Source organism: Chelonus insularis, unplaced genomic scaffold (genome assembly GCF_013357705.1).
Source record: "Chelonus insularis isolate UGA/USDA-ARS -01 unplaced genomic scaffold, ASM1335770v1 contig_563_pilon, whole genome shotgun sequence".
Classification (NCBI taxonomy): domain Eukaryota; kingdom Metazoa; phylum Arthropoda; class Insecta; order Hymenoptera; family Braconidae; genus Chelonus; species Chelonus insularis.
The window spans coordinates 48,945-75,987 of record NW_023276645.1 but is presented as its reverse complement, the minus strand read 5'-3'; the positions used below and the strand labels follow the sequence as shown (position 1 = coordinate 75,987).

The 27,043-nt window shown below is 31.1% G+C and overlaps 1 protein-coding gene across 2 annotated transcripts; it reads right to left on the bottom strand.

Moving 5' to 3' along the window:
• Positions 1-172: 172 nt before the first annotated feature.
• On the bottom strand, positions 173-27,043 carry LOC118070192 (laminin subunit alpha-1-like). Of its 2 annotated transcripts, none has more exons than XM_035088625.1 (17): positions 26,251-27,043; positions 9,059-9,165; positions 8,798-8,981; positions 8,370-8,725; positions 8,099-8,296; positions 7,789-7,959; positions 7,530-7,693; positions 7,321-7,455; positions 6,950-7,205; positions 6,601-6,772; positions 6,166-6,387; positions 5,236-6,059; positions 4,984-5,144; positions 4,724-4,862; positions 1,610-4,643; positions 1,162-1,530; positions 173-1,031 (listed from the first exon to the last, which is right to left on the bottom strand). In XM_035088625.1, exons 1-17 carry the CDS (start codon positions 26,795-26,797, stop codon positions 889-891), a joined length of 7,182 nt encoding a protein of 2,393 aa, XP_034944516.1. In that variant the 5' UTR covers positions 26,798-27,043; the 3' UTR covers positions 173-888. The 2 variants fall into 2 exon arrangements, with proteins under 2 accessions (XP_034944516.1, XP_034944517.1); XM_035088626.1 differs by lacking the exon at positions 26,251-27,043 and adding an exon at positions 9,279-9,309 and having other exon boundaries at positions 174-1,031.

Genomic DNA, 27,043 nt, shown 5'->3' with positions numbered 1-27,043 from the left:
ATGAAGAACACTTTTTACAAGATAATCTTTCAGTCTAAAAATAATAAATCTAATTTCATGCAGATGTTAGAAATATTTACATTGAGAAAAAAAATTATTTCTAGAATAAATAAACTACTCGCCTTTCAATAAAAAAAAAAAGAGAGAGAGCGGAAGGAAAATGTTTCTAAATAGCTAGATGATAGTTATGAGAAATCTTATAAAAATATTACATTGACTATAAACTTTTATTTTAGTAATAATTTTTTTCTCAATGCTTACAAAAATGTGATTTTTAAATTAAATACTTGATTGAATAATCTGTTTTCAGATATAAAATCTTTCCCATATAAAAGTATAAAAAACATTTTTTCCGGGAACTAATGAATTTGTTGTATTTTAATAAAGTACATTTATCATTTCTATTATTATTTCTCCATTTTATCGATTAATAAATAATCCTGGATTAAATACTGATGTACAATGGCGTTTAATAAGAGACTCTCGGTAAGAGATTGTAATTAAACCTAAAAATGGCAGTGTCAAAGTTATTTCTTTCGTAGAATAATGGTGCTCCTACATGAATTTACTTCATTATTAATAAGACTTGTAATCTTGTTCCCACTGATTTTGCATCTCTCCTACATTCTATTCTTGCTAACGTTTTATTTTACATGAATTCATTCTTTACTGCTTAGCATCTTTTGGCTTCGTTAAGTCTTACGTCTTAAATATCTTTTCATATTTAATCTTCCTCTCTGTATTATCTAATTTTTTCGATTAAAAATTTATTTGAATGCTTTTAATTGGCATAGAGAGTTCAAGTTTCATATCAAAGTACTCTTGCCATGGTCAGGTATTAGAAAACAGTCTTTGGAAGACTCCTAGAATTATATTTTACATGGCGCTTTATTGAACAGGACACGAGCTTAAATGAATGTTGTGTAATTCAGCCATGTCAGTCCAATCTCTTCTTTCACCTCCGATCATAACATTTCTTATACAACCGTTGAAATGGTCACGGGTAATTAACGTTCCCTTCGGAGCTGAAGCTTTAAAGAAAAATACGAATAAAAATTATTAATCATCATGACATGATTACTATTACATGTTATATTCAATTTCTCATCTAGGTTTATCTGAGAAAATATTACATGAAGTATGTTGGAAACGAATAATTACCTGGCAAGCCTCCAATATATAAAGGACTAGAAGCAGTAGATGCCATAAAGTGTTCATTAGCATTCGCTGGCAAACCGTATTTCTGATCCAGTTCATCAACTTTAAGAGCCAGCTCTTCATCATTATAAATAGCCTGTATCCTGTGCCATCTATTGTCACATATCGTGTAAGGATTGGGGAAGTGTTGTTCTACATACAGAGGATTTTTATCTCCAAGATCTCCGGACATAATCACCTTTCCATTATTTAATTCTACTGATAATGAAGGTGATCCTCCCGGTGCTGTTATAGATAATAGAACTCCAGATAATTCTGATGTTCTAAATTCTAGCTGTAGTTCAATAACTCCACCGAGTTCAAAATTTTTTTCTGCAAACAAAAATTAATATTGTTAATGATTTATTTAATCTAATGTATGTTGATGTTAATTAATTAATTCCATTCTTACTGTAGACAGCATAGGCTTCGTCTTGGAAATAAGCGCCACTCTCGACGCTTGGAAAACACTGGCCAACATTAAAAGGTCTACTTGTAGATCCAACCATATCATAAATATTTCCATTAACTCTAAGACCTCTTATACATCCCTTTAGAGTTTCCAGCTTGCCAACAACTTGTTCCGGGAATGGTGTTCCACTCTCAGGAAGTCCTCCAATATACATCATCGTTTCAAGTCCAATTTTTTTCGGTACTTTCATCGTTCTTGGAGTTTGAGAATCAACGACCAGCGTTAATCTTTTTTCCTCATGGTTAATAACAACATGATGCCAGTTTCCATCATTGAATGGACTCTTGAACGCTACTTCCTTTCTTTGTTTACTTTTCATAATTAATACCAAATGACTATCTCGAACTATTACCATTAAATATTGCTTCCTCTTAACTCCAGGTGTTATGAATAATAAGCCATTGGGATAATATGTTCTAAAATCAAACTCTATTATGTACTTTTTCTCCCAGAACTTTTTAAAGTTGAGGTAGAGTTGGGTATGGCTATGGGATTTATCACCAAATTTCAAAGCTCCTGGTTCTAAAGAGTAATAAGGAACTTTTTGACATCCTTCAGGTTGAGTAGATAATCCTCGTGACAAAGAAGCAGATGGAATGTAACTAGGAGGATCTTTTCCCATTATTGGTCCAGCTCTTCCGATAGATGCATGATCGAAAGTTATAGCTTCATCAAACCTTAATATCTCATCATTAAAAATAGCATCTTTAATAGCTCCATAAAGTGGTACAACGGATCCAATCATCTTCGTGTTATTAATCAATGCAGGTAAACCTCCGAAGAAAAGACCACCAAGATCAGGAGCTCTTACAGCTGCTCCACTTGGCAATTTTCCACTAGCTTGATAAGCATCATCAACTCGTAACTCTATCTCTTTTCTTTTCTTTACTATCGTTACCACATGATATTTGCCATCATTATAAGTGTTATTAGACTGAAGAATTAACTCCCCTTTACCGGAATTCAATCTTATCTGAACTTGACCTTCAACAATAGCTACAGAATAATACATATTCTTGTTAGTTTCCTCATCTCCATTGTGAATATTATTTAATCGGTCTTCCTGTCCTTGGAATGTTGATAACAGCAATGCAGCTTCCTTCTGCATCGTCCGGAAGGAAAAATTGATAAGTGAGTGAATTTTTTTCAACGGAAATGATCGATATTCAAGATAACCATCACCATAAAAGCCTACAAGTCTCATTGGCTTATTTCCACACGTCGGCTCTACTCCGTAAAATAGTTCGGCCATTGGATCGTACCCTTCTTGAATATTAATGTTGGACATGCATCCTAAAAATGATACTTGAGAAGGTAACAAAACTTTTGTCGTTCTGAAACTGGGTGGAACACCACCAATGTAATATTTAGCTTGACCTAAATCAGGAATGTCTTCTTTTTTCGGCTGAGGAGTTGGAGCTCCAATTCTCTTATCGTTGTCTCCACCAACAGTCAAACTACATTTTTCAATATTTTTCCGTAATTGATATTGTCTAAAAGCATCAACTTTAGTCCAATTTCCATTATTATATTTATAAGTTGAAGACATCTCCATAGAAATATTTCCTCCATAGCCTATATGAAGAATTACTCTTCCTTCCCGTAAGAAAATCATGACATATTGATTATTATCTTGATTGATAGCAAGAAACAGTAATGCATTTTCATCGAAGGTCCTAAAGCTGATGGAAACACCGAATGTATACTTATTATAAGGTCCTGAAGTAACTCTATTCCTCACAGCATATCCTTCACCATTGAAACTATAAGCGATATCATCTCGAGCGTCTTCTACTCCTTCAACACAAGCCTTACAAGCTTTATCTGGTGCAGAAGTAATGAAATTCCATAGTCCAACAGGCTTGCCATCAAGAAGTACTTGATGAATACATCCAGGAAGACCATTAGTTGCAAGTAATTCTGATGGACGTCTTTGAGATCCTGGAATTCCTCCTATCCAGACTCTATCAGTACTGCTTACATCAAATCTTCCGAATTCGGAATTTGTGGAATTAATTACTGGCAAATATTTTCCACTAGTTGATGCTTGTTTACGAACACTTAATTTACCCATATGACGAATCCTCTCAGCTTCAATTCGATACCAGAAGTTATCTTGTTGAGGATCTCCACTTTCTAAAACCTCTGGATGAGTAAGAATACCAGTTCCTCCACCAACATTCCATAGAAATCGTATTTTTCCTTCTACCATTTCTAGAGCTACAAAATCATCATTTACACTACTAGATAAAAAGAACAAAGCTCCTTCTTTCCGATGGTGAGTAATAGCAAAAGTGATAACAATTGATGTAGTGGTTGATGGTTGAAGATTTACCGGCCGATAAGACCTCATACATTTCTTTCCTTCTACTGACTTCAAAGAAATACGAATTCCGTCTGCTGTATTTCTTGCTTCCATTATTTTATTCTTCAATTTCTTAATTTTTTCTCCAAGAGTATCATTCCATCTATCAAATTCAATTTGTCGTTTCGCTGAAGCGTGTGCAAGACTAATTAATTTAGCATCAGCTTTTTTGATGTTACTTTGAGCTTCTGTTAATTTTTCGCTGGCTAAGCTAATTTTAGAATCACCTTCTCTCTTCAATTCATGCAATTGTGGTCTTAAATCATTAGCTAATCCTTCTTTATAGTCATTTATTAATTTCTCAGACTCAATTATTGATTCCAATAATTTTTTATGATCAGCCTTGGCTTCTACCATGGTTTCTCGAAACTTATTACTTTCATTGTTTATTTCTCGAAGTTTAACATTTATTTGATTATCTTTTGATCCTGTATTGTTTAAGGCCATTTTTAAGTCAATGACTGCTTGTTTCTGATCGTGTAATTGATTTTTTGCAAGATTATACAGTTCTTCAAGTTCTTGGGCTTTTTCTAGCTGGTTTGCAGACTTTTCTGATATTTCCGCTGCACTGTCAAGTAAAGATAGACTCTGAGGACCATCTGGGAAGACCTGTAAATTGTTATTTATTTTTTGTTCAGTTATTAATATGTCATGTGATAATTATCATTATTGAAAATATATAATCTTACTTTATGATAGGCATTCCAACCGGCTTCTTTTGCAATAGTGGCTGCGTGTCTGGCTTCGGTTAAGTTGTCAACGATATTTTTATAAGCCTGACTTGCTTTCAGAGGATTTGCTGCATCATTCCGCGTTCGATCGAATAATCTGTTAATCATATAAACATGATATAAGCTTTTGCTGTTGTTATTTCAGTTTTATTTAGTAAATAAACTAAATAAAGAATTCTAATGTATGAAAATCAGAAAAATTTTAAATAATAACTTACGAAATACATTGATTAACATAATCAGATAAATTCTGTGCATGTCCAGCGGCTTTAACTACATACTTTTCCTCATATTCATAATTTAAACGGTATAAAATTTCTTCCTTAATATCCAGTTTCTCCGACCAATGTTCCAGCTTGTTTTTCAACTCCGGCAAGTCCTATATACAAACGTTATACATAAAAAAATACATTTTAACAGTTCATTACAATAATTACAAGTATTTAGTATCATGTGCTTGTTTTATTCACCTGGAAGTTATTTTGAATATCAATGATGAATCCTTTCGACTCTTCATTCAACTTTGTTCCTTCGTCAATCAATCCAGTTGTGTCAGAATGATAAATATTACTATCGTCAATATGATTTCTGGATTCATTATAATTTTTATGAATGTCGTTATATAACTTGTCATAACTAAAGAGATTTTCCATTGTTTTTTCAAGTTTTTCTTGAAAGTCCGTTGCTTTTACCTCATAATGACTAATATTTTTGCGCAAATTTTCTACAGGTTCCAATGCTTTAAACTGTTCATTTATCCATGCAATATTGTCTTGTGCATCTTCAAGAAGTTTTTGACACTCTTGAGATTTTTGTGACAAATTGATGTGTTTTAAATAATTTAAAACAGTTTGGGCCTCTTTTAAAGCTTTTTTAATCTCTACTTCTTTCACAACATCTCCATAGTGAGTAAGCTGTGATGTAGTTGCTTCGATAAGATCTCGTAAATTTTTTATCTCGACATGGGCACTGAAAACATTATTCTTAAAATCTTCACACTTGGGTTTAAAATCCCAAGCTTTTGAGCTCAAAGTTACAGTACTTTTTAGCAATCCTTCAACAGCTTTCATCATGTTCTTGTACTCTTGCCAAGGAATATCTCTAACGCGATTCTTAAATGAATTTATTTCCTCGATTTCTTTGAAAAATGCAGTCAAGTTGGAATCAATAAAAGATAATTCTTCCCAAGGTGGTGGTATATATCCGTTAGCTATGTGAGTAGTTTCTGAAGCCAATTTGTCAGACATTATCGCCAAATCATCAAGCAAAATGCCTGTACAGTTGTCGTTACATGCTGCAAATTAAACAAATAAAACAATAAAATGAGAAATGATGAAAAATAGAAATTTTTCTATGTTTACTCATCTTTCATAAAGATAAAAAATTCTACAGATACATACATGTACAGATGTTATCAATGAAAACATGACGAGAGGCAGTACACTGAGAACAATCTCTTCCTGTTGATCCTGGCCTGCAGTTACATTGTCCTGTTTCTTCGTCGCATTCATCACTCGCACTTCCCGCTGGGTTGCAGTTACATGGAGTACAAACTCCACCAGGTATACTAGGATATCCATAATATCCGTACGAACATTTCTCACATCTCGAACCAGTGTATCCTGTAACGTTAATACCGTCAAGAAGATATTCACTTTATACACAGTCTAAAACTATTATTAACTTTTAGAACTCTCGCTCAGAGCATAAGATATTTTATTTTATATTGAAAGATTATCATTAGTCGTAACAATGTTCTTGTTTGCTCTAAGATTAAATTATTTACTACTTGAGAGATAAAATAATAATAATAATAATGGAAAAAGAATATGTACCTGGTTTACAGTGACAAACAGGCTCCTCATTAGCTCGAACATCACAACCGCTGGCAAACCTTTTGTCAGCATGAGGACAAGGACAAGGTTTGCATCCATTATAATCAGGATGACCATAAAAACTTTCTTCGCAAACATCACAGTGTGCACCTGCTGTATTCTCCCGACAGTTCTGAAAAAATAATCAGCAATAAAAAAGTGCTTAAGGTACTGTGAAGAATAATATTTATTCATCCTTGGTAATGGTTATTTTTGTTAAATTGATTTTTTTCTCTCATTCAAAAATAATTTCCTGAGTACGTGTAGATAAAGATGTAAATGATTTATTGTTTAAAATAAAAAAACTCACTGAACAATAACCAGTTTCAATGTCGCAGATTTCGGATCTTCCATTACATTGACAACGTTGTGCTTGACCCACTAGGTCAATTATGATAGTAGAAGTTGTCGTAACGTTATTATGCCATCGATAATAACCAATACTTGGATCTTGACAGGATGTATTGTTATACTCGGCGGGACACTCACAAATTTCCACGCCTATAGCGAGAGATGGCAAATGCGTAGGCGTCAGTGAAGCCACATCCAAAGAAGCCTCGAGCAATCTACATTTAATATTCATAGTTTATTATTTCCATTTATAAGAAAAAAAAAAATAATTTTAACAGCTGTATGATCTTATCTTGTCTTTTAGTGTTTAAGTCTACAGAGAACACTTACGTTGCTTCTTCAAAGTTTGAATGCTCTGATGCTCGTAACAAGATGTGCTGAATGTTTTGTAATGCAACCATTAAGATTTCTCGGGATACTTTGTAATCTGGCCTGTTTCGAATTTTCCATGAAGACTCGTGTAGTCTAAAAATAAATTATTCATTAATTCTTAATTATACTAATTATCAGTGAATCTGGGGAATAGATAGATTAATTACCTAATTTTAAAGTGATTATCTTCAACAGGTATCTGCTGATAATGCTCCAAAATAATTTTATCATTCCCTTGAATCTGAATAAGTGGATATCGAAGACTAGATCTTAAAGGAATTCCACCTGTGGTAGAAGTCTTAAATCTTAAGAACCCACCGTAGGAAGCTACCTATAAGAGTTTTAATCGATTAGTTAGCCATAGATGAATAATATGAAAGATGGTATATTATTGAAAAATCACAAAGTGTCAAAAGTCAAACATACTTTATCACCCAGAAACGATTCAGGTAGTTTCCAATAGAGCGGATAGTTGTAATAAAGATTAGCCGGCAGTATGACATCACCTTGAGTACCAGGAATGATGGATAACTCATTCGTCGTATTAAGACCACCATTTAAGATAGGTAAAACTGAGGAATATCCAAAGTTGGCAACCTGATAGAGGAAAAAGTATAAAAAAAGTCTTATCAATCATGTCATCTGATTCTTAGTGTTTTTAAATGTTAGATGTAATATAATTCATAATCAACTCTCCAGAAACAGGAGAGCAGCTGGCCTTGAATAAGTCACTTACGATGATATCATTAACAGAATCATCAATGCGAACTGTTCGGTAACGTGATAGATGACGCGAACCCCAACTGAGATTCGCTTGTCGACATTCTGTTGTTCTTCTAAAGCAGAAACATTCAGTACAACCGTCTGGATTGTTTTTGTCTAATCCAAAGGTTTGATCTAAACATTGATTGCATTTTCTTCCGATGACATTTTTCTGAAATGAAATAACGATGAAGTAGAAATGATCTTTAATTAATAATTAAATGTCTTGGAGTTTGATTTATTACCTTGCAGGGACACTGCCCATTACGATCGCAATGGCAAAGCCCTTCAGCACATCTAAGAGTTCCTCCTTCATCACAATTGCACGGTTTACATTTAGGATATCCATAATACCCTGGAGCACATCGATCACATCGAAGACCATCAAATCCTGCACGACAAAGACATTGACCTCTAGCATCACATTGAGATTTCATTGATCCTGGCGAACATGCACAAGGCTTGCATCCAATTCCTGGTATTAAATCATATGATCCAGGTCTACATCTGTCACAGTGTTCTCCCAATGTTAAGTAAGGACATACACAGCGACCAGTGTTAGGATCACAAATGTGGCCAGCTTTTTCACAAGGATCACAAACTATAATTGAATTTTTTTATTAATTATTATTGAAGATAATTATTAAATGATATGCAGGATATATTGTTTCACCTTGACATCCATTTTCAGAGAACCCATAATATCCAGGTAAACATACATCACAGTGTATGCCATCAACACCTGGACGACAATGACATTGTCCTGAATCTTGATCACAAGATACATTAAATGATCCTATACTATTACAGTTACAAGGAGCACATCCTGCACCAGTTGCCAGACCCCAGTATCCTTTCTACAAAATCATTTGAGTTAAAATAATTAATGATTCTATCACTGGTTTATTACAATTTTTGTTAGATAATTATATACCTCACACTGATGACACTGTCTTCCAATAACATTGGACTTGCATTCACATTGTCCACTGACAATATCACATGATGATGAAACAGATCCAAGTGAATTACATCGACATCCTGCAACAGAAAAAAAATACCATTGAAATACTCGTTCATTACAATTAAAATCATGACAGTTATTAACGCAACCAATTACAAATGAAAATTATCGATCATGTTTCTCAACTCACTACACTTTACAGACATTAGCAGGCATTCATCATCTTCAAATGAGTATTAAAATTTCGGCGACACGCCTATTGGCACGTTAGTTTACGCTTTATAACTAGTGATCATGAGATCAGAGTATTGTATGTAAATGAAACAACCAGACAACAAAGAGATCAATTGATCAACATAAATACATTGTTTATTAACGTCTCTCAAATTTAACCACTAATCAAAGATTCGATTATTGGTATTGTTGAACAGGTGTTTCGATGACATAAATGCTTTCTAAATACATCAAGCAGACTTGTTGATGTATTGCCACTTATTATTGCTATATATATATATTTATATACGCATGTAGGCATAACATGCTTGTACTTGCGACAGATAAATTATTTACATTCAGCTACTACTTGTTACGAGGGAGTGCAGGGGTTATTTTTTATGCGACGGATTACATAATTAACTTGACAACATGTTCTTGTAGACCGGCATAACTTTATTACTTTCCGTCAGAGCCAAGACGTTTTGACGTTGACTTTGTGTACTCAGGAGACTTGATTAGACCAAAATAAGATGCGGCCTCTGTCATGTCTGACACAAGTGGGCGTCTTTTTACTTGCAATGTCTGAACAGCTCCATAATTTTTTACTTAAAGTAAAAACTACCTGCATTAATCAGACATCAGGAAAAGTTTTTTCCCTATTTTTACACAGAACTTATTTTAATGCATTTATGATATCTAGATGCATACATAGGGATAATGAGTAACGCCCGATCAAGACTGTAATTTTGTCGTTTATAAACGAAACGTTGCTACATATCGAAGCTGCAAGGGACGCTCACGATTAAACGTTTTGAAGGTAGCATTACGCAGTAAGTGATACCTGACCGCTTTTCGATTTATTGATCGATAAATTGCACGCCATTACAAGCAGAAGAGAGAGACTGCATTCAAGAAGATCGTACCAGCTACCACTAGTGGATATGCTTTTAATTCAACATTTATCAGATCATGAACAAAAAAAAGAATATTTTAGCTTAATAATCGTTGCTTGAGTAACCTCAACTTTATTTAATTTTTATCTAAAATAAAATGCCTTTTTATGTCTATTTAAATTTGAAAATAGCCCATAAGCATGATGTAGTATATTGATACTGACTCGTAACACTATGGATGTTTTTAAAAAATTATTAATCAACAATTACTATTAAAAAGTTTAACTTTTGTTCTTCTTTTATTATATCTAAGAAGTTCAATGGATTTCAAGTATAATCATGAGTATCTAAAGAACCTGAAGACTTTGAAAAAGTTCAGAAATTTACAGTCAATATTTTTATTTAACTGATTACAGTACAACAAATAAATTTAATTTCTAAAAAAGAACAAATATTAAAAATATATTTCTGTTTATTAAATAAATAAACTTATCCTGACTGATTGATAAGCAGGAAGACAAAATGATTACTGCTTGGAAATTGATGTAACTCTAACTGATACACCTTTTATAATTATCATCAACCATGTAATTTCCGACCTTCAACTTCAATTCTAGAAATCATTATTTTATTCTCTGAATCACTAATAATTTTATCAAAATTATTTTTACTAAAAAAACTTGCCAAAAAATTGTGTAAAAAAGTAATAAATTTCATCTTAAAAGACATGGGATCAATGCATAATACTTGGCTTTTGAATAATCATTAAAAATGCAAAGATTTTTAATTCGTTAGCAAGATTATAAGTTGAGTTATGTCTTCACGTAGCTTTAGCGTGCATTACAAGCACTTTTAATTTACCTCTCGCAATCCATGTCATCATAATAATGACTCAGAGAGCACTAGTATGACAAATGACTCTTTGATAAAGCACATATTGCGATGTTTGATAACGTTGATCTCCGTGCAATTACTCATCAAATGAACATTCTATACCTTCATTCATTTCATCTGAAGAAGCTTATCAAATCATTCACTTTCAATTAGAATGTTTAGAACAATTAATTTAACTTAATAAATCACATAAATGTCTAAATGTGATCTATAAGTGAATATAAATTTGCTGATGTATATGACAATCAAATAGCAAACTGCCTGATAGGCGTGTTCATTTTTTCATGCAAGCAATTTTCCAAGACTTGTCGACGCCAGGTTTTACGAATAAGCAGTAGGCCTATGAAGCCGATTTATAATCAACTATAGAGACGAACAGTCAACTATTCACGTGTGCCACGATGCGAGAAATTAAAAGCTCCCGAGGCCGCTTGGCAAATCGAGTATAAATGCCCTGACTCTGTGGTACACAGATGACGTCATTTCGCACTAGATATATCGCCAGAAATGAAATAAAATAAAAATAAATTATTAATGTATCAAGTCTATTCAATCACTATCGGTATCAATAATAATCAAATTATTTCCTCCTTTCACTTAAATTCATTTCTATTAAAAGCATTTGTTCATGAACTTTTCTTCCAATTAGATAAAATTGAGAAACTTGAGAATCATTAAACTTTCTAAGAAATGGCGTGATGTTGTTAATTTTCTCTTTATATTATTTTCATTATATCTTCATGATATGTCTGTAAATATCTTACAAGAAGTGTTTGTGATGGTTATTAAAAATATAAAATATAAAAAACAACTTTAATAGCAAAAAATATTTATAATATATTATTTTTTAGAATAAAATAAGATATTCGTTGCTCTCTGAATGATGAGAAAACTGGCTTTATTGCATTTTATCATGTTTACGTTTCATCCTAATCACTAATAATTAAAATAATTAATTCTAATGAATCCAGTAAGGATATTTTGCAGCACATTTTATAGAAAGGATTTTTGCTGTTGATTTTGAATACCAATCGTATCATGAGTTGATTTGATTAAAGCTTATAATCCAGCTTATAAATTTAAAAAATAAAAAAAAATATTAATTTATGATTTTTAATTAAACATCTTTTAGAGATTATTCTCTATGATTAAGAAATTTTTTCACGGATTTTTTTCGACGTTCAAAAGATGATGAGATTGATGCTATTAAGGTTTATTCTAATCATCGAATAAAATCCATAGATGTATCATTGAAGATGAGAGCTCTGGATGAATATACCGGTGTCGCCACTTAAGTAAGAGGCAGAGACAGGCAAAGATTATAAACCAGCAATTCTCATCGTGTCACGTTATCTTTACGGTGCAAAATGGCTCTGAAAGTTCTTTCGTGGAATGAGACATGAAGTAAACGATGGGCTATGAGTAAGTATGGGCAAGCACATAAACGAGACGCACCCTGGGGATGTAGGTGGACTGCATACTCTTTCTTGTGCTACAAACTCAGATAAGAAAATGAGGAAGGCGTCACATGTACTTTACATTTTCCACCGTTGACTATAAATTACTTATGCTCATACAGATCCATGTTACTCCGTGGTTAAAGCGTCAATAAAGACCGTAAATGAACTTGAATCTGTGTCTGGTAGAAAAACAAACATTGGAGATGATTTTGATGGTAGTATGAGTTATGGGAAATTTTATTTGTGTTGTAAAATGGATTATTGTTGGCGAATGCCAACTACTGTTTGGATTATTAAGAGAATTTAGTAACGTATCATTAAATAAAAATTTTTAATACAATTTTATTGGTCAAAAATTAGAGTACAGAAAACTTTTAATGATAAATAGCAATTGATGATAAATGATAATATTTAGCAAATGATATTTTGAAGTTTAAAATAAGTAGCTTTTTGATTTATATTGCTTTGTTTTAATCGAAAAATAAATTATTAATTATTTTAAAATAAACTTAAATTTTTCATTATAAACATTAAGATTAAAATAGTCTTTTAAAAAAGGTTTTGATTATAATTATTTACTATTTTTTATCATAAAAAAACAATTTTTAATCAAGTTTTTCTAATCGATTTAATTAAATGAACTATTTGTATCAATAATATTTTGAAAATCTAAATTCATTCACTTACTCAAATTAGTCTCATCAATAAAAAAGAACTTTTTTTCCATTCCATATAAATACACTGCAAATCCCAAATTTTGGAAGGGTTCTTCAATTTAAAACACTTAAAGTGTTTTAAAACGACGTAACCTATTTGATCAACATTGCAGTCACTTTTTAAACACTTCCAAGCATCTAAAATGGGTAACGTCGTTTTAAAACATTTTAAGTGTTTTAAATCAAAACACTACGATTTGCAGTGTAATTATTAATTTAAAAATCACAGATTGCATTAAACAATGTTGCATTAATACATTAGTCATATCGTAATCTTTTCTATTAAATGCTAATTAGTGAATAAAAGGTTAATTAAAGAATAATAAATTAATATTTACTGACAAAACATTTATAAAAATTATATAACCGGTTTTCTCAGCATTAAATATTTTGTATTAAAATAAAGACTGTATTTTTCAACATTTTGAAAATGAATTTTAGATAATTATAATTTAATTCATAAGACTTATGAAAAACTCATTTTTTGTGTGCTTTAAATATTATTAGTTGAATGATAATTTTTCAGAAGCCAATTTTCAATTTAAATTCGAAAATAAAATGAATTTATCTTACGATCTTTCGCCATCAATAAAACATCTTTGTTAAGTCACATGATTTAATGAAATTATACCAACTTGAAGCATTTTAAATTAATCTAAATCCGATTTAGGATTATAAATATAGTTTTATAACCTGTATCTTAAACTTCTAAAGTTTCCTATATCAAGAGTTCTCTGTTTACTTGACACTTTCAACTTTACATTGGTGTTAGTTAACTTTAACGATGATTAAACCATAAATAAAAGAAGTTTAATAAAAATATAGTTAAAGTTAATCCAAATGACAGCTTTTATTCAAACCCATCAATGCATTTAAAATTCATCTCTGAGTTCAAGACATTTATTTATGATGAAAAATTGCAACAATAATGACCGCAGACCCGTGGCAATGGCTAATTGGGAGTTGATTTATGAGCTCCCTCAAAGCCAGTGGCTGTCGTCAACATCTTGCTCATGATCATGTCTTTCATTCCGTGTTTTTTTTTATTAATCATTTTCTTATTTCGTTTTATATCGATTATTTTTACGTCGCGTGCAATCGTGGCATAGGAAGACGCCCCTCAGATTCCACGGTGTATTTATTTTGCCACGAGCCGAGAGAAGTTAATTCGTAGGAATAAAAACAGGCTACTCGCCACTGGCTATTCGTTGGTATAGAATCGGTAGCTTGCTCGTGGATTAAAGACCAACGATAAGAGCCCTCGAGGAGCCGGTAACCACTCGATCTCAACTCCTGCTTTTACTTCCTCTCTCATCTATGTATCTGTATCTTTGCTGTTTATAAATTCCACAGTCTGTGTATTCTAACAGACTTAAATGATGATTGTAAGTGAGAAAACATCGTCTAGACTCCTTTGATCATTCAAGTCTTGTTTATTTTCGTCGTCTCGATAATTTTATTAATTATTTCCTTACAATTTGCAATTGAGAATATATTTTGTTACGATTAAATAAACAGTTCAACAACTGCAGAGATTGAAAAAGCAAATAATTTTGTTTAGACATTCATTCTGTCTATTAAATCCTTGCAGTCATGAATTATTTTTTTTCTCACTCTTAAAGTCCAATTTATTGACAACATTAAATAAATACTACATTCAGATTCGAGTATATATATTCCAGTCATAAATGGGAGTAATATCAAAGCATTCAGACTTTTTTTTATTTTAAAAGCTTGTCATTTCTGGCTTTCCAATGAGTCCCCGGAGGGAGTTAACGAGTTTGCGGAGGAAATGATGATCAGTTGTAGATGTTGGAACAGCTGCTTGATGATCATGATATTTATTTTAAAACCACACTTGATAAATCTATACTACTGTGTTTATTTCGCTATTTTACACAAGTTTTAGATAAGGAAATACTACTTCAATTTATTTGTGTTTTGTTGAATAAACAAGAAAGACAATTTATCATCTTTTAAACAATAATATTCTTCTTTCAAAAAATGATAGTACCTAATCAATGATCGGAATGGTACATGTGCACTGTATTCTTTTTACTCTTTTTTCTGAAACATTCAGTGATGAGGTTGACCTCTTCTCTGAAGTAATGACGACTTTTACCCGTACAATGTTGTCCAATAATTAGAGCATTTTTTCTTTTGATATCCTTTTTCTTAACCTCCTCTTCCATGACATCTTCTGTCAGTCTTTTTCTAAATTATCATATATACACTGTAAATCGAAAGTATGTTATTTTAACACACTTTGAGCGTGTTTAATGTTTAATTGCTATACACAAACTATAGAACTTTGCAGTTATTTCTAAGACACTTAAAGGCGTGTTAAAATCTATAGTTTGTTTACAGAGATTAACATTGAACACGTGTAGAGAAGTTTACTGTAACATACCTTGGATTTACAGTGTAACGTCCAGATCCGGTGATTATCGTGGTGATAAACCAGTGATTGTGACCAAAAAGTTACTGTGATTGTCAAATGAATTTGTAACCTTCAGAGATTAGATTATCTAATCCTTTGTCAAACTGATTCTGTGACGCCACAAGAAGATTAATCTAAGTCGATTGCAAGAAAGATTGGCGTTCATTCAGAGATTAAGTGGATTCATTTTTAGCACTTTATATGTGACAATTATTATTCTGTCTCACTAAACCTGCTGATCTTTCATCTGGACCTCGATGTGATCATCCTTACTGTGTAATTATCAGTAACTGTTCACATTCAGACATGTGGTTATTCGTTAAGATTTGTACATTTTGTTATTGATTCACTAAATTCTAGCAGATCATCGTTTTCAATATGTTTGAAATATTTCTTGGGGTCTAATAATTATTTCAAGTTTTGTTTTTAAGGGAACTGAAAAATCTTGGCATGAATCTCTTGTACGATAAGCAGCTGAGGAAGACTTCCGGTACGCCTACAAGATCCTGGAAGTTACCGTAGTAAAAGGATCTTAGCTCGTTAAAGTATCGTTCACGCCAACTTTTGTTCTTTTTTTCTTTTTTTTTCTCATGAATTCTTAACCCACGGCAACACGCGCCAGTTTGCACTCCACGTCGGTCTCTCACGATTTTCTGAGTGAGCTAAACCGTCGTGTAAATACACTATATCGACTCAAAGAAAGTGTAACCGCAGACCCAACACGTAAATTCAGAAAACACGACGGCCACCCTTGGATACACACAACTTAATAGTTGTCGAGATTTTTATCATTTAATGGACAAAGTCTACAGTCGATATCATCAGTAGTTGTTTGAATTCATTACATCTTTCTATTTTAAAAATTCTTTTTTTCTCTCAAAGCAATTATCACTCAGGAGAGAAGTTTATAACGGTAACTGAGTTTGTTGATACTTGGACGATTTTATGGTTTAACATAGCTAAATTGATGTTAATGGTCTGAGAAATAAATCATTTAAAGGATTGAAGAGAATTTTTATTGTGCTTGTTTAATATTGAAATGTTTTAATGAAAGATTGAGTTTTTGGAGCCAAATAAGTCACTGCTGCTAATTATCAGAATTATCTTTTAATTGAAGATTTTAACATCTTTTTTTTTTGTTTTTACTACATTTCATGTATTACAATAAAATTTTGATGATTTTAAATTTTAAATAAACACTAGAAAATTTCGAATTAACCAGACAATCAAGTTGGTAAAATTTTTTTTAGAATATAGCACTTTTAATGGACAGATTTATTTTGAAAATTTTGAATTATCGTATTTTAGTAAACTTGGAGGCTTTTTTAAGTTTGTTTTGTTTACTTTTCAAATGTCTTGTCAAGACTTTTTTTTTACTTCAGATAAATATGATTTTAAAATAAATGTTTCTCTCAATTCTGAATTTTTTTTTATATTTTCACAATACTTTTTACCGTTAGCAATCTGTTGAAAAACATTAAAGCATTTTGGTAAAAATGTTGAACAATTTTTATTGACGAAATGATTGACGGTTGGAACCAAACTTGTTACTTTTGACTTTGAATGTCAATAGTTTCGAACAAAATTACTGCACTGCAATTTCAGCAGCAATTTTCACGTGAAATGAACCGAATTTTATCCATTCAGAGAAAAAGATAGTTTATTTGATTGAATTATAATTAAAAAAAGGAAACTTTTTGTTTAATAAAAAACGATTTTAAACAATAAATAAATATTTGGTTTTTTTTTTAGTATTGCACTTTTAAAATTGTTTATTATGAATATGATTGTTCTCAATTCTTGATAATATTTACCTTTTTATTTTAAAAATGATTATGAACAATTTATTAATCGAATCATTCTTAACTAAGAAAGACGCTAAATTTTCAATTTTTAAATCAGCGACTATAATTTGGAAATTGATGTAATTGACTTGGCAGTTAATGGTATCATCTCAATAAATGCATGTCATGATAGAGATGATGAGTACATATAAACAGTGATTGCCTTCAGTCTTGTTATCTTCATCATCGTTATAATATTAAGAGTAAAAGAGGAAGAGGAAGACAGTGAAAGTAGAAACAAGAGAAAAATCTTATCATCATTTAAGCCTCTTTCATTCATCTCTTTATAGTATCCTATACTGTCATGATTGGCGATTCGCTTAAATTGCATCACGTGCTGTGTAAAAAGGATCATCGATCATATTCCAAGCTCCACCCATCCCACACCCCAGTACGAGAAAATGTTATTCATGACAAAATAAATCAGCCTTGCCGTGTCTAGAATTTTTTCATTTCATACTAAATATTCAACATAATTAAAAAAATATTAAGAACATAATTTTGCTATCTGTAGCAATATTTTAATTAATCATCATAATTTAGAGTATTTTTATCCCTTAATTAAAGTCTTACTTGGCTGAATAAACTCGTTATTGGTTGATTATTTTTCCAAATCTATAATTTAATAGAAAATATTCCAAACAAGTGTCTCGTAAAATTACCATGTAAATTATTACGTTCAGTGTGAATAAAAATGTTGTTAACACTCGACTGAACATCTATCATTAAATAATATTTATAGCTGGATAATAAGTGTTGTGACATGGTGAGAATTGAATAAAAAAAAAATTGTTAAAAAGATCATGATATAAACACATTTATCATCGTCGTTAAAGTTACATTCGCATCATGTGTCTCTCGACACCTTGCAAACCCTCATGTCTATTTTCATTCAAACATCATGTTCTTCCTCGTTCTGCTGTGTGATCTTTGCCAGGTCAATTTATATTATAATTCACTTAATCATGATCTTGTCTAATCCACAATAAAATCAATTTGATTTATTCTTAGTAATTAAATAATTTTTCAACACTTCAATTAACATATGGAAATTAAATCAATGATTTTTCGCAAATAAAATAAAACTTAATTAATTAAAAGAATAATATGAGGTGAATATAGATAATAAAATTAATTAAAATAGCTCAGATTAAATAATGAATTTTTATTGGCTTACTGATTGATTGAATTAAAAGGAAGAATATTATTTTATTTGAAAATTGAAAAATCTGTAGGATATTATGTTTGTAACAAATTAAAGTCATTAATTGAATTAATAATTATAACTTGCAAAAGATGGAGAAGTAAATTAATTCAAAAATTTAAAAAATTATAATAAGAAGTGTTTTTTACTAGAAGAAAATCAATTAAACTTATTTGAGTTAATAAAGAATTTTTTTTTCGGTTTAATTACTCCCTTGAAGATCAAAAGAAATATGGGATTCTCGCAATAACTTTGTATTGGAGAGAGAAAAAAGATCAAATATTAGCGAAACCTGATCGACTTTTGGATCGCGGGCGGATCTCCTAAGAGAGAATCGATTAAGATTGTGAGATTAGACAATCGCTGTTGGTGATCGTTATCATATGCAGTTCTTTATCGCCTAGGTGGTCTGCCAAGTTGGCAATGTTTCGATTAAGCCACTAGCAACATCTACGACGGCATTTCTACGCTAGTTTGACGGATATCAAACCGTTGCAGGCTTTGAAAGGTTATCATTATCCGGCAAATTGCACTTCAATTAATATACCTGCGTTAAAAGCTGCAATAAACCACTAAGTTGAGCAAAAATAGAGGATTTAGGAAAGCGACACTCGGAAATCGAGTCTAAGAAGTTTTTATAAGACCGGAAGTTGAATTCATGCTTCCTTCAATCTTGTCTTCGTTTCATGGAGCCTGATGAGCTTCTTGTCATTTGTATCGTACGGTTATTTATGGGATTTAATTTTATTGGCAAAAAATGATTGAAATGAGGAAAAGATTCTAAGAGGGATTTAGTTCACGTTAATAGGATAATGTTACTAAATATTGTCGCTGTCTAAATTTTTTGCTTCATACTAGATTAGAGATTAATAAGCTCATGGTATTGGAATGTGATAGAGTTAATTTCATGTTATCAGATAAGGTTACTTTGTGTAACTAAGTAGTGGATGTTAAATCATAAATATTAATTGAGAAAGAAAATAAAGAAATTGTGTGTAATGTATATTTGTGAGGAATTTATTTTTTTTTTTGTCTTTTCAATAAATCATTCTATTTATTTCTATATTATTTTTTCAAATACAAGAAAGTTTCAAAATCCGTTCCTTTTCAGTCTTATTTTCTATTGTACCTCTGCACAAAAGAAACTAAACCCTTTTTATATTGCCTAAACGTAAAAATTTCGAAATTTTTAGGTAAAAATTTTTTTTCAAGTTTTTAACATTTTCAATATCATAAAATGTTACCCTTCTTATAGTTTCCAACTAACGTTTCTTTCAAAGTCAGATACCTTTTCAATAAATGTTCTTCTTCAAAATGTTTACAATTCCTGCAGGATATTCTTAACGTTACCTTGTCAATTGGTTTATTGAAAATTTAACTACTTTTTTATGGGAAATTTTTCAATAATCACTAAATCATATGAATGATAATTATTATTATCGGTGCTGAATGATATTTTATTTATTATTATACAACTCGAATTTGAATCCAAACAACAAAATTAAATAAATACAATGACAGCACTAAGCGAAAAATCTATTTAAAAAAAATTGTGGACTTTAACCCGCGAGCACTCACGCTATGAACATTTTGCTCACAGTGAATTTAAAACACGCACCATTTTGTCAAAATTATTCGTACGTACATCGTTAATTTGGTAGCATTTGGTTCATTTGGTATTTTTTTATTCATATTTTTTGGTAAAACTTGCATTTATTGACATTCATTAACACATTATAAACATTTATTGACGGTTAATCATTTTGTTATCAAGTTCAAAAATAAACAGAAGAATGAAGTGAATCAACTTGTTTTTTTTTTAACACAATTAGTTTTGCCTTTTGACTTATTTTCGTTTCTTTTTGACTTAAGTAAATATCAATATTTCATTTCATATTTTATCACCAAATATTATTCAATGAATTTCTCAAAAATAAAAATATTTTTAAAAAATGTTTATTTCTCTATTTATTAGCAATAAATTGTATCTCATGTGATATAATAATTAATTTAAAAAAGTACAAAAATAAAAAAAGTTTAGTGTCAACCTAATTAATTCTTTGAAAAAAAAAACATTAAATAATAAAAAAATTTTCGATCTTGTTTTGAAACATGTAATCTTAAGGATGTAGAATGTATTATAAATAAATTTACTTGTCAACTATCAATAAAATACAGGATTATAATAATTTTACCCTAAGTATTATTATTAATTTCCATTATTAATTATAGAAGTGAAAAATGATTTTATAGTTGTAATTTATTATTAATTACAGCCAATAAATAATTTGTGATTTCCTATAAAAACATTTATTTCATCCCATTTGAACATGAAATTTGTAAACTCTTAACAACCTATGATAATTATTATAAAATATCTCAATGTATGAAATATTTTGTGAAATTTATAGTTCAAAAGAAGTTGTAAAGCAAGTAGTATCCTACATAAGATCGACAAGATTTATTGGACGAATAGCTCTCCTATAGAGCCTTGAAATGAAGAAATGCAAGAACGTGTGTTATGTGAATGTTTTCTTACTCTTCAATTATAATAATTATTAATAGAAAAACAAATAAAATTATCTCACATAGATACGTGTATTAACTAAATTTTTTTCTCAAGTCATTTCCGATATCAACATACTTGAAATTATTTTCTCGATAAGAAAATATTAATATTATTTATGAACCGAAGATACGGGATCTTTAATGTTCTTCGCTAACTTCAAGAAGCTTCAATAAATAAACTAAGCGAGAAAATTAGCACGAACGATTCACTGTTACACTCACTTGCAACTTTTATATCTCTTGCGTGTTAGTACACATTAAATCCAAATAACACACCCGAGAGAATGCTTCAAGATCTTTATGAGAACAGTAATTACAATCGATCAGATTTATAGTAAGAATCAAGTGACATGTTTTACTCTTGATCTGATTACAGTATTACCTTTTATTAAGCATCAGGTATCTCGAGCAAAGAAATTATTCGCATAATGGCAACAAATTATCTATAAAAACCAATAACAAGAATTTTGTTTTTGAATAAATTGGAAGCACAACATTTACTTTGACAAGATTTTTATAAGGTTAACGACTAAAATAATTATTTTCTGCTGTTTGTCAAGAGATAATTTTATTTATTAATTTCCAATTATTTATAATCGATATATAAATGAATATATAATTTTCTACTTCATTAAAATGCAAATAATACACGATTTTACTTGGAGAGAAGTAACATTTGTGGTTTTAAACGACGAATTTCATAGCACACGTCGGAATGATCGTGGTTTCAAGAATGACATGAACCAGTCTATTGATCCACGATACTCCTGATGCTGTTTGCTGCACCTTGCGGTTGCTGATATATTTTTTTTTCTTTCCTCCTGTGAATAATTCTCTGGTAATACAACTCCAGCAAACGATTTCACGTGTCAGATTACACTTTTACTTTCAGATATTTATTTTTGAATTATTTCTCATTATTAATCACTAATCATTAATTATTAATTACCAATCATTACCAATAATTATCCGTTTATTCATTCATTAATCTCATCATTAATAAATACACGCCACTAATAATATTGTCTAGTAATTTATTGCTTATAACCTTTAATACGATTGTAAATGTTTTTAGAGATAAAATAAAAAAAATAATTGTATATCGCTGATATCTAGATTGCACTAGATGTCTACTTCTTGCCAGATTAATTTTTCCAGGTGTCAGCGTTAAAATGTTTAAGATTCACGCAACGTAATCGATTTTTTTTTTCTACTTTGACATAAATACGATCTAGATTAAAATATTTTATTTATTTAATTTTTCATTTTTTTTTTTAAACCAGAGTATTAAATGATTTCCAAAGAAAATGAAATGAGCACGAGCTTCTGCTATAAATCTGTTTTGGTTTTAAATGCATTTAATCTTAATCAATGAGGTAATTGAATCTAAATTTGAGAGTTGGCGTAGTTCCCTTAGGGTCTCCCGGAAGAGCTATAATTAGTCATTACTATCTTTACACGAAGATTTTCGTGAAAGTTATATCTTGTGTAAGCATAGCTAACACTTGTAATCCTATATAAAATCCTCTAATTTATGGTTTATATGTCTAACTGTTTTTTTTTTTATTATGTCTGGAAAATATTCAAGTCATTTAATGACATACACATCAGCCAATTTTACGTATATAAATATTATTTACTCATGATGATTACACGTGAATGCATTCCAGTGTACACTTGGATGATGGGATGGTGCACACGTTCACTTTAAACCAAGTGTATGCTCGCAACGTTATTTCGGATTAGACAAACCGGTAGTGACGGAGGGTAATCTAGTACATGAAGATTAAAAGACGTACCTCTACCTGCGAGTAATTTACAATTATATCATGATCAGGATGAAAATATCAGATTCAATTAATATGTACATATGGATATAAATTTTTGGGTTTTTTAAGTCTTACATTGGAGGTTGTTGGACAAGATTTAAAAGTTTCTGGATACAATGAGGCGTGTGTAAAACAGCCGGAAGCCCTTCGAAAAAACTCCTGCTATCAAGCAACGTATAAAGCATGCAAGAGAATGCAGATAAGATAATCGATTCGAGATTGGAATCTCGCATGTGTGTCGGGGGCAATTTTTTCTCCTGCTTCCAACGCTCAACGGTACCCATGAAATTCACCTGTAGAAAATCGAACCTCCCAAAAACCTTGAATTTTTAACAAAAGGTTAAGTGGAGCCATTTCTTTTTCATTTAAGAATCATCTAAATCACTGCTTTGTAGCTAAATATATCTTTTTTTATTTTCAAATGAAAAAATTTTTTTCAACTCTCAGATAAAAAAAAAATTGTTTTGTCACACTAGAGTTAAAAGTATATTTTTTAATGCATATTTATAAGTTGTAAAATGGTAAAAATTTTCACTTTTACACACAGTATTTACTTTTCTGTATACTTTTGAAGTTTTCGCATATATAGCAAACAATTAATATCAGTTATTATGCATTTAAACCGCATAAAAGCCGAGTGTTGTTGAAATGAATGAAGTTAAGATGGGCGGAGTTGAAGCTGGTAAAATTGCAGTGGATGAAGTTGAAGCAGGTCACGAAGTATTCAATATTAATTCTGCTGTTGTTTCATAATTATTTCATTTTTATTATTCATAAAGGTTTTCATGATTTACTAATTGTTAATAAACTATTCTGCTCATTTTTAAATACTTGCAAATTTAAGAGCATAATTTAAAAAGAAACTTTTTATTGTTAAATAAATTATTTATTATTATATTTTATTTAACGAATTGTAATTTATCATGTATGATTAAAGAAACAATTAGGTTGAGGAAAAATTGCAAAAAAAATAAACAAATGATTGACAGGAAGGAAGTTAACGCAAGCACAGTTATAAGGATGATATCCGAGAGATACGGAAGTTCAAAGGTGCCGCATGATCCGCCTTCGCGGCATGTATGATCAAGCGACTCGATTTTCTACCACGCGTAAGCTTTGTCAGGAGAGAGTTAGGAGCAAATCTCTTGAATCACATAAGAACGAGCAGAGAGTGCGATTTTATTTCAGCCTCTCTCTTATTTTTCATCTCTCTAGTTCTTCGTCTTTTCTTCGTCCTTTCGTGACTCTTCCATGCACGATCGCGACTCGTTTGAGTCTCTCCCATTGCTCTTTTCCTTGTGCAAACATGCTTCTCGATTTTACGATATTTATGCAAACACTCACGATGATTAGCACAAGTATGTGGATTAAATGCAAGAACGTTACCTACAACATAATAATCACCGGGCAATAATTTTTTTTTCACCATTAAAATAATGGTATTTAATAACATTTATCCATTTTATATTAATTTACAACTTTTTTTACTCAATTTTTCATTTGTAATTAATTTTTTTTTTTTATTCCACTCCCAAGTTCGTTTACTGAAGCCTGATATGATTAAACATTAATTTGACTGAGTAATTAAATATTCCACTATATAATTATTGATAGTTTGAAGGAAGAAGAGTAAATTATGTGTCAATGTCTTTTTAGTATGCCGAAGCAATTAGATATTCACATTCTATTTATTTTCTTATAGACAATTAATTTCTCGGAACTCTTTTATTAATTACCAGATGTAATTACTTCAGTAATTTAAGATTGTTACGAGATTCTTAATTTTTGTTTCATTGACTCTCGAGGTCATTGAAATATGCCATCAGGTGTAACCGTCATTTTCTCGCCTAAGGAAAAATTCCATCTTGAAGACTAGTAACCTCCGGCTACTGCGTGACTGCTTGTATCTTAGTAGTAATTACACAATTAGTAAGAAACCAAGTGTCTTTCATATGTCGAATCACTTGTATTCTCAACCAGTTAATTGAAATTCTGTCACTTTAATAAAATTCTTTAGTTACAATTGCACTCTACACTTGTGATTTATTGGATCTTTAATGATTATATATTACTTTTGAATACATTATAAATCATTCTTATTCAAATAAAACAATTTTATTGCAAGTTAAGTGTTATTATAATAAAGAGAAACATTTTTGTTCATTGAGTTCTTTTTTTCTTGATGGTGGAAAAAGAATCTTTTTGATACATTTTAACTACTAAGAAACAGCTCAAAAAGATCTACCCACGTAGAGACCTCCTTGGTGCAAATTTTCCACGCACGATTAGCAATCTTCTCGCTCAGGCACGCGCATTCACGGCCCCTGTGAGTACAGGCCACTCATTGTTGCAGATCAAAGCTGAGAGAAGACTCAACTTCAAACTGTACAATTGATCTTCAAATATGTATGTATATATATTTCTTTATCCAATATATTTATGCACAATACACTCACCTTTCAGCAACCTATTTTTCATCTTTTCTCTGCTTTCAAGTTTTTCATGGGAGGTTTTTTATTTTTTTTTTTAAATTGCTTTCAAGAAAATGATTAGTTTGACTCGTTTTTGATAAAAATGTTATTAGAAAAGAACTTGTTATCGCACGTTTCGTGGTTGTAAAATTAAAAATAGATCACGATATATGTTTTAGATTTCTTTAACCACACGTTTCTGATAATCAGCAGAAATATATAAAGTATCATAGAACACCATAGATACGGAAGTATTTTTAGATAACATATGGAAAAAGTATATAAATGAAATGAAAATGAGGAAGAATGACAAATTGTTTGAAAATAAAATTTATTTTTGTAAGTCAATGAGTCACATAAAAGAAAATAAAGTTTTTCCTATTTTTTAAAAAAAAATAGTTTCCGGGAAATTGTCATGAATCGTCTTAACATCGAAGATAAATAGAATCAACAGATGATAAAAATGCAAGTGAAAAGCCTTTTTGTTTGAGAAAAAAGAGAAGAATTTTAATGTCAGAGTAAACCGATGTTTCAAAGTATATCAAGATAAATCATTTAATCCCATAATCCGCACGTAAAACAAACAATTTTTCTTCATAAAATCTTGTTCTCCACAACAAAACTCACCGTTCATTAATCCTTTCCATTTTTTCGCTGGCTCCTGATACCTGTTAACAGGAAGCACAATCTTTGGGGGCGGTGGACAGGGTTTATACACAACCATACATCGTACACACTTCCTTCTAGTGGGCGTCGAAATCGCTGGTTTAATGTGAACGTAGGCCATCGGCTGTTGTTTTACTGTCAACCGCGAAGTCGTGTAACCCACGTACTTGGAGTACCTTTTAGACCGACCGTCTTCATCCCAAGGGCTCACTTTACTCCTTGCTTTACTCTCAGACCATTTATTCGACTTGTAAAATGACTCGCTGTGGTTTTCCTTCCCGGTAGAAATGTAATGACTCGGGTTATGTGAGCCTTGAGGTGAAGAAAGGATATTTGGCTTTGGATGAGACTCAAGTCTAGCATGATGATGATGATGATGATGGCGATGATGATGGTGATGATAATGACGATGCCCATAGCTAGATGATGATCCTAAAGAGTTTAGAAGGATCACTATTCCGAGGGCTAAAATGCCCCGGATTCTAAGTGTCCGACTTCCAAATAACATTGCTACCCCATAGTCAAATTAACAATCATCTCTTTGAGCGCGATAACGTCTTCATCATCTTCTTAACTGATTTTTCACTTCTTTTAATGAAACAGTTGCACCACACACCCCATTCCTTCAGTAAATCACTTTATCCGAGCATATTTCACTGATCGATGATATATTCTGAAGCCTTCAATCGGGATTACTTTTGGAGGATTAGTTAAAAGGGGAAGAGGTTGTTGAAGGTACCTCTTTGGAGCACAG

Coding starts and splice junctions, on each gene's coding strand:
- LOC118070192 (XM_035088625.1), bottom strand. CDS start 26,797: ATGTTATTTGGAAGTCGGACACTTAGAATCCGGGGCATTTTAGCCCTC. Junction 6,060..6,165: donor CATTGATAACATCTGTACAT/GTATGTATCTGT, acceptor TTTAATTTGCAG/CATGTAACGACAACTGTACA. Junction 1,531..1,609: donor CGAAGCCTATGCTGTCTACA/GTAAGAATGGAA, acceptor TTTTGTTTGCAG/AAAAAAATTTTGAACTCGGT.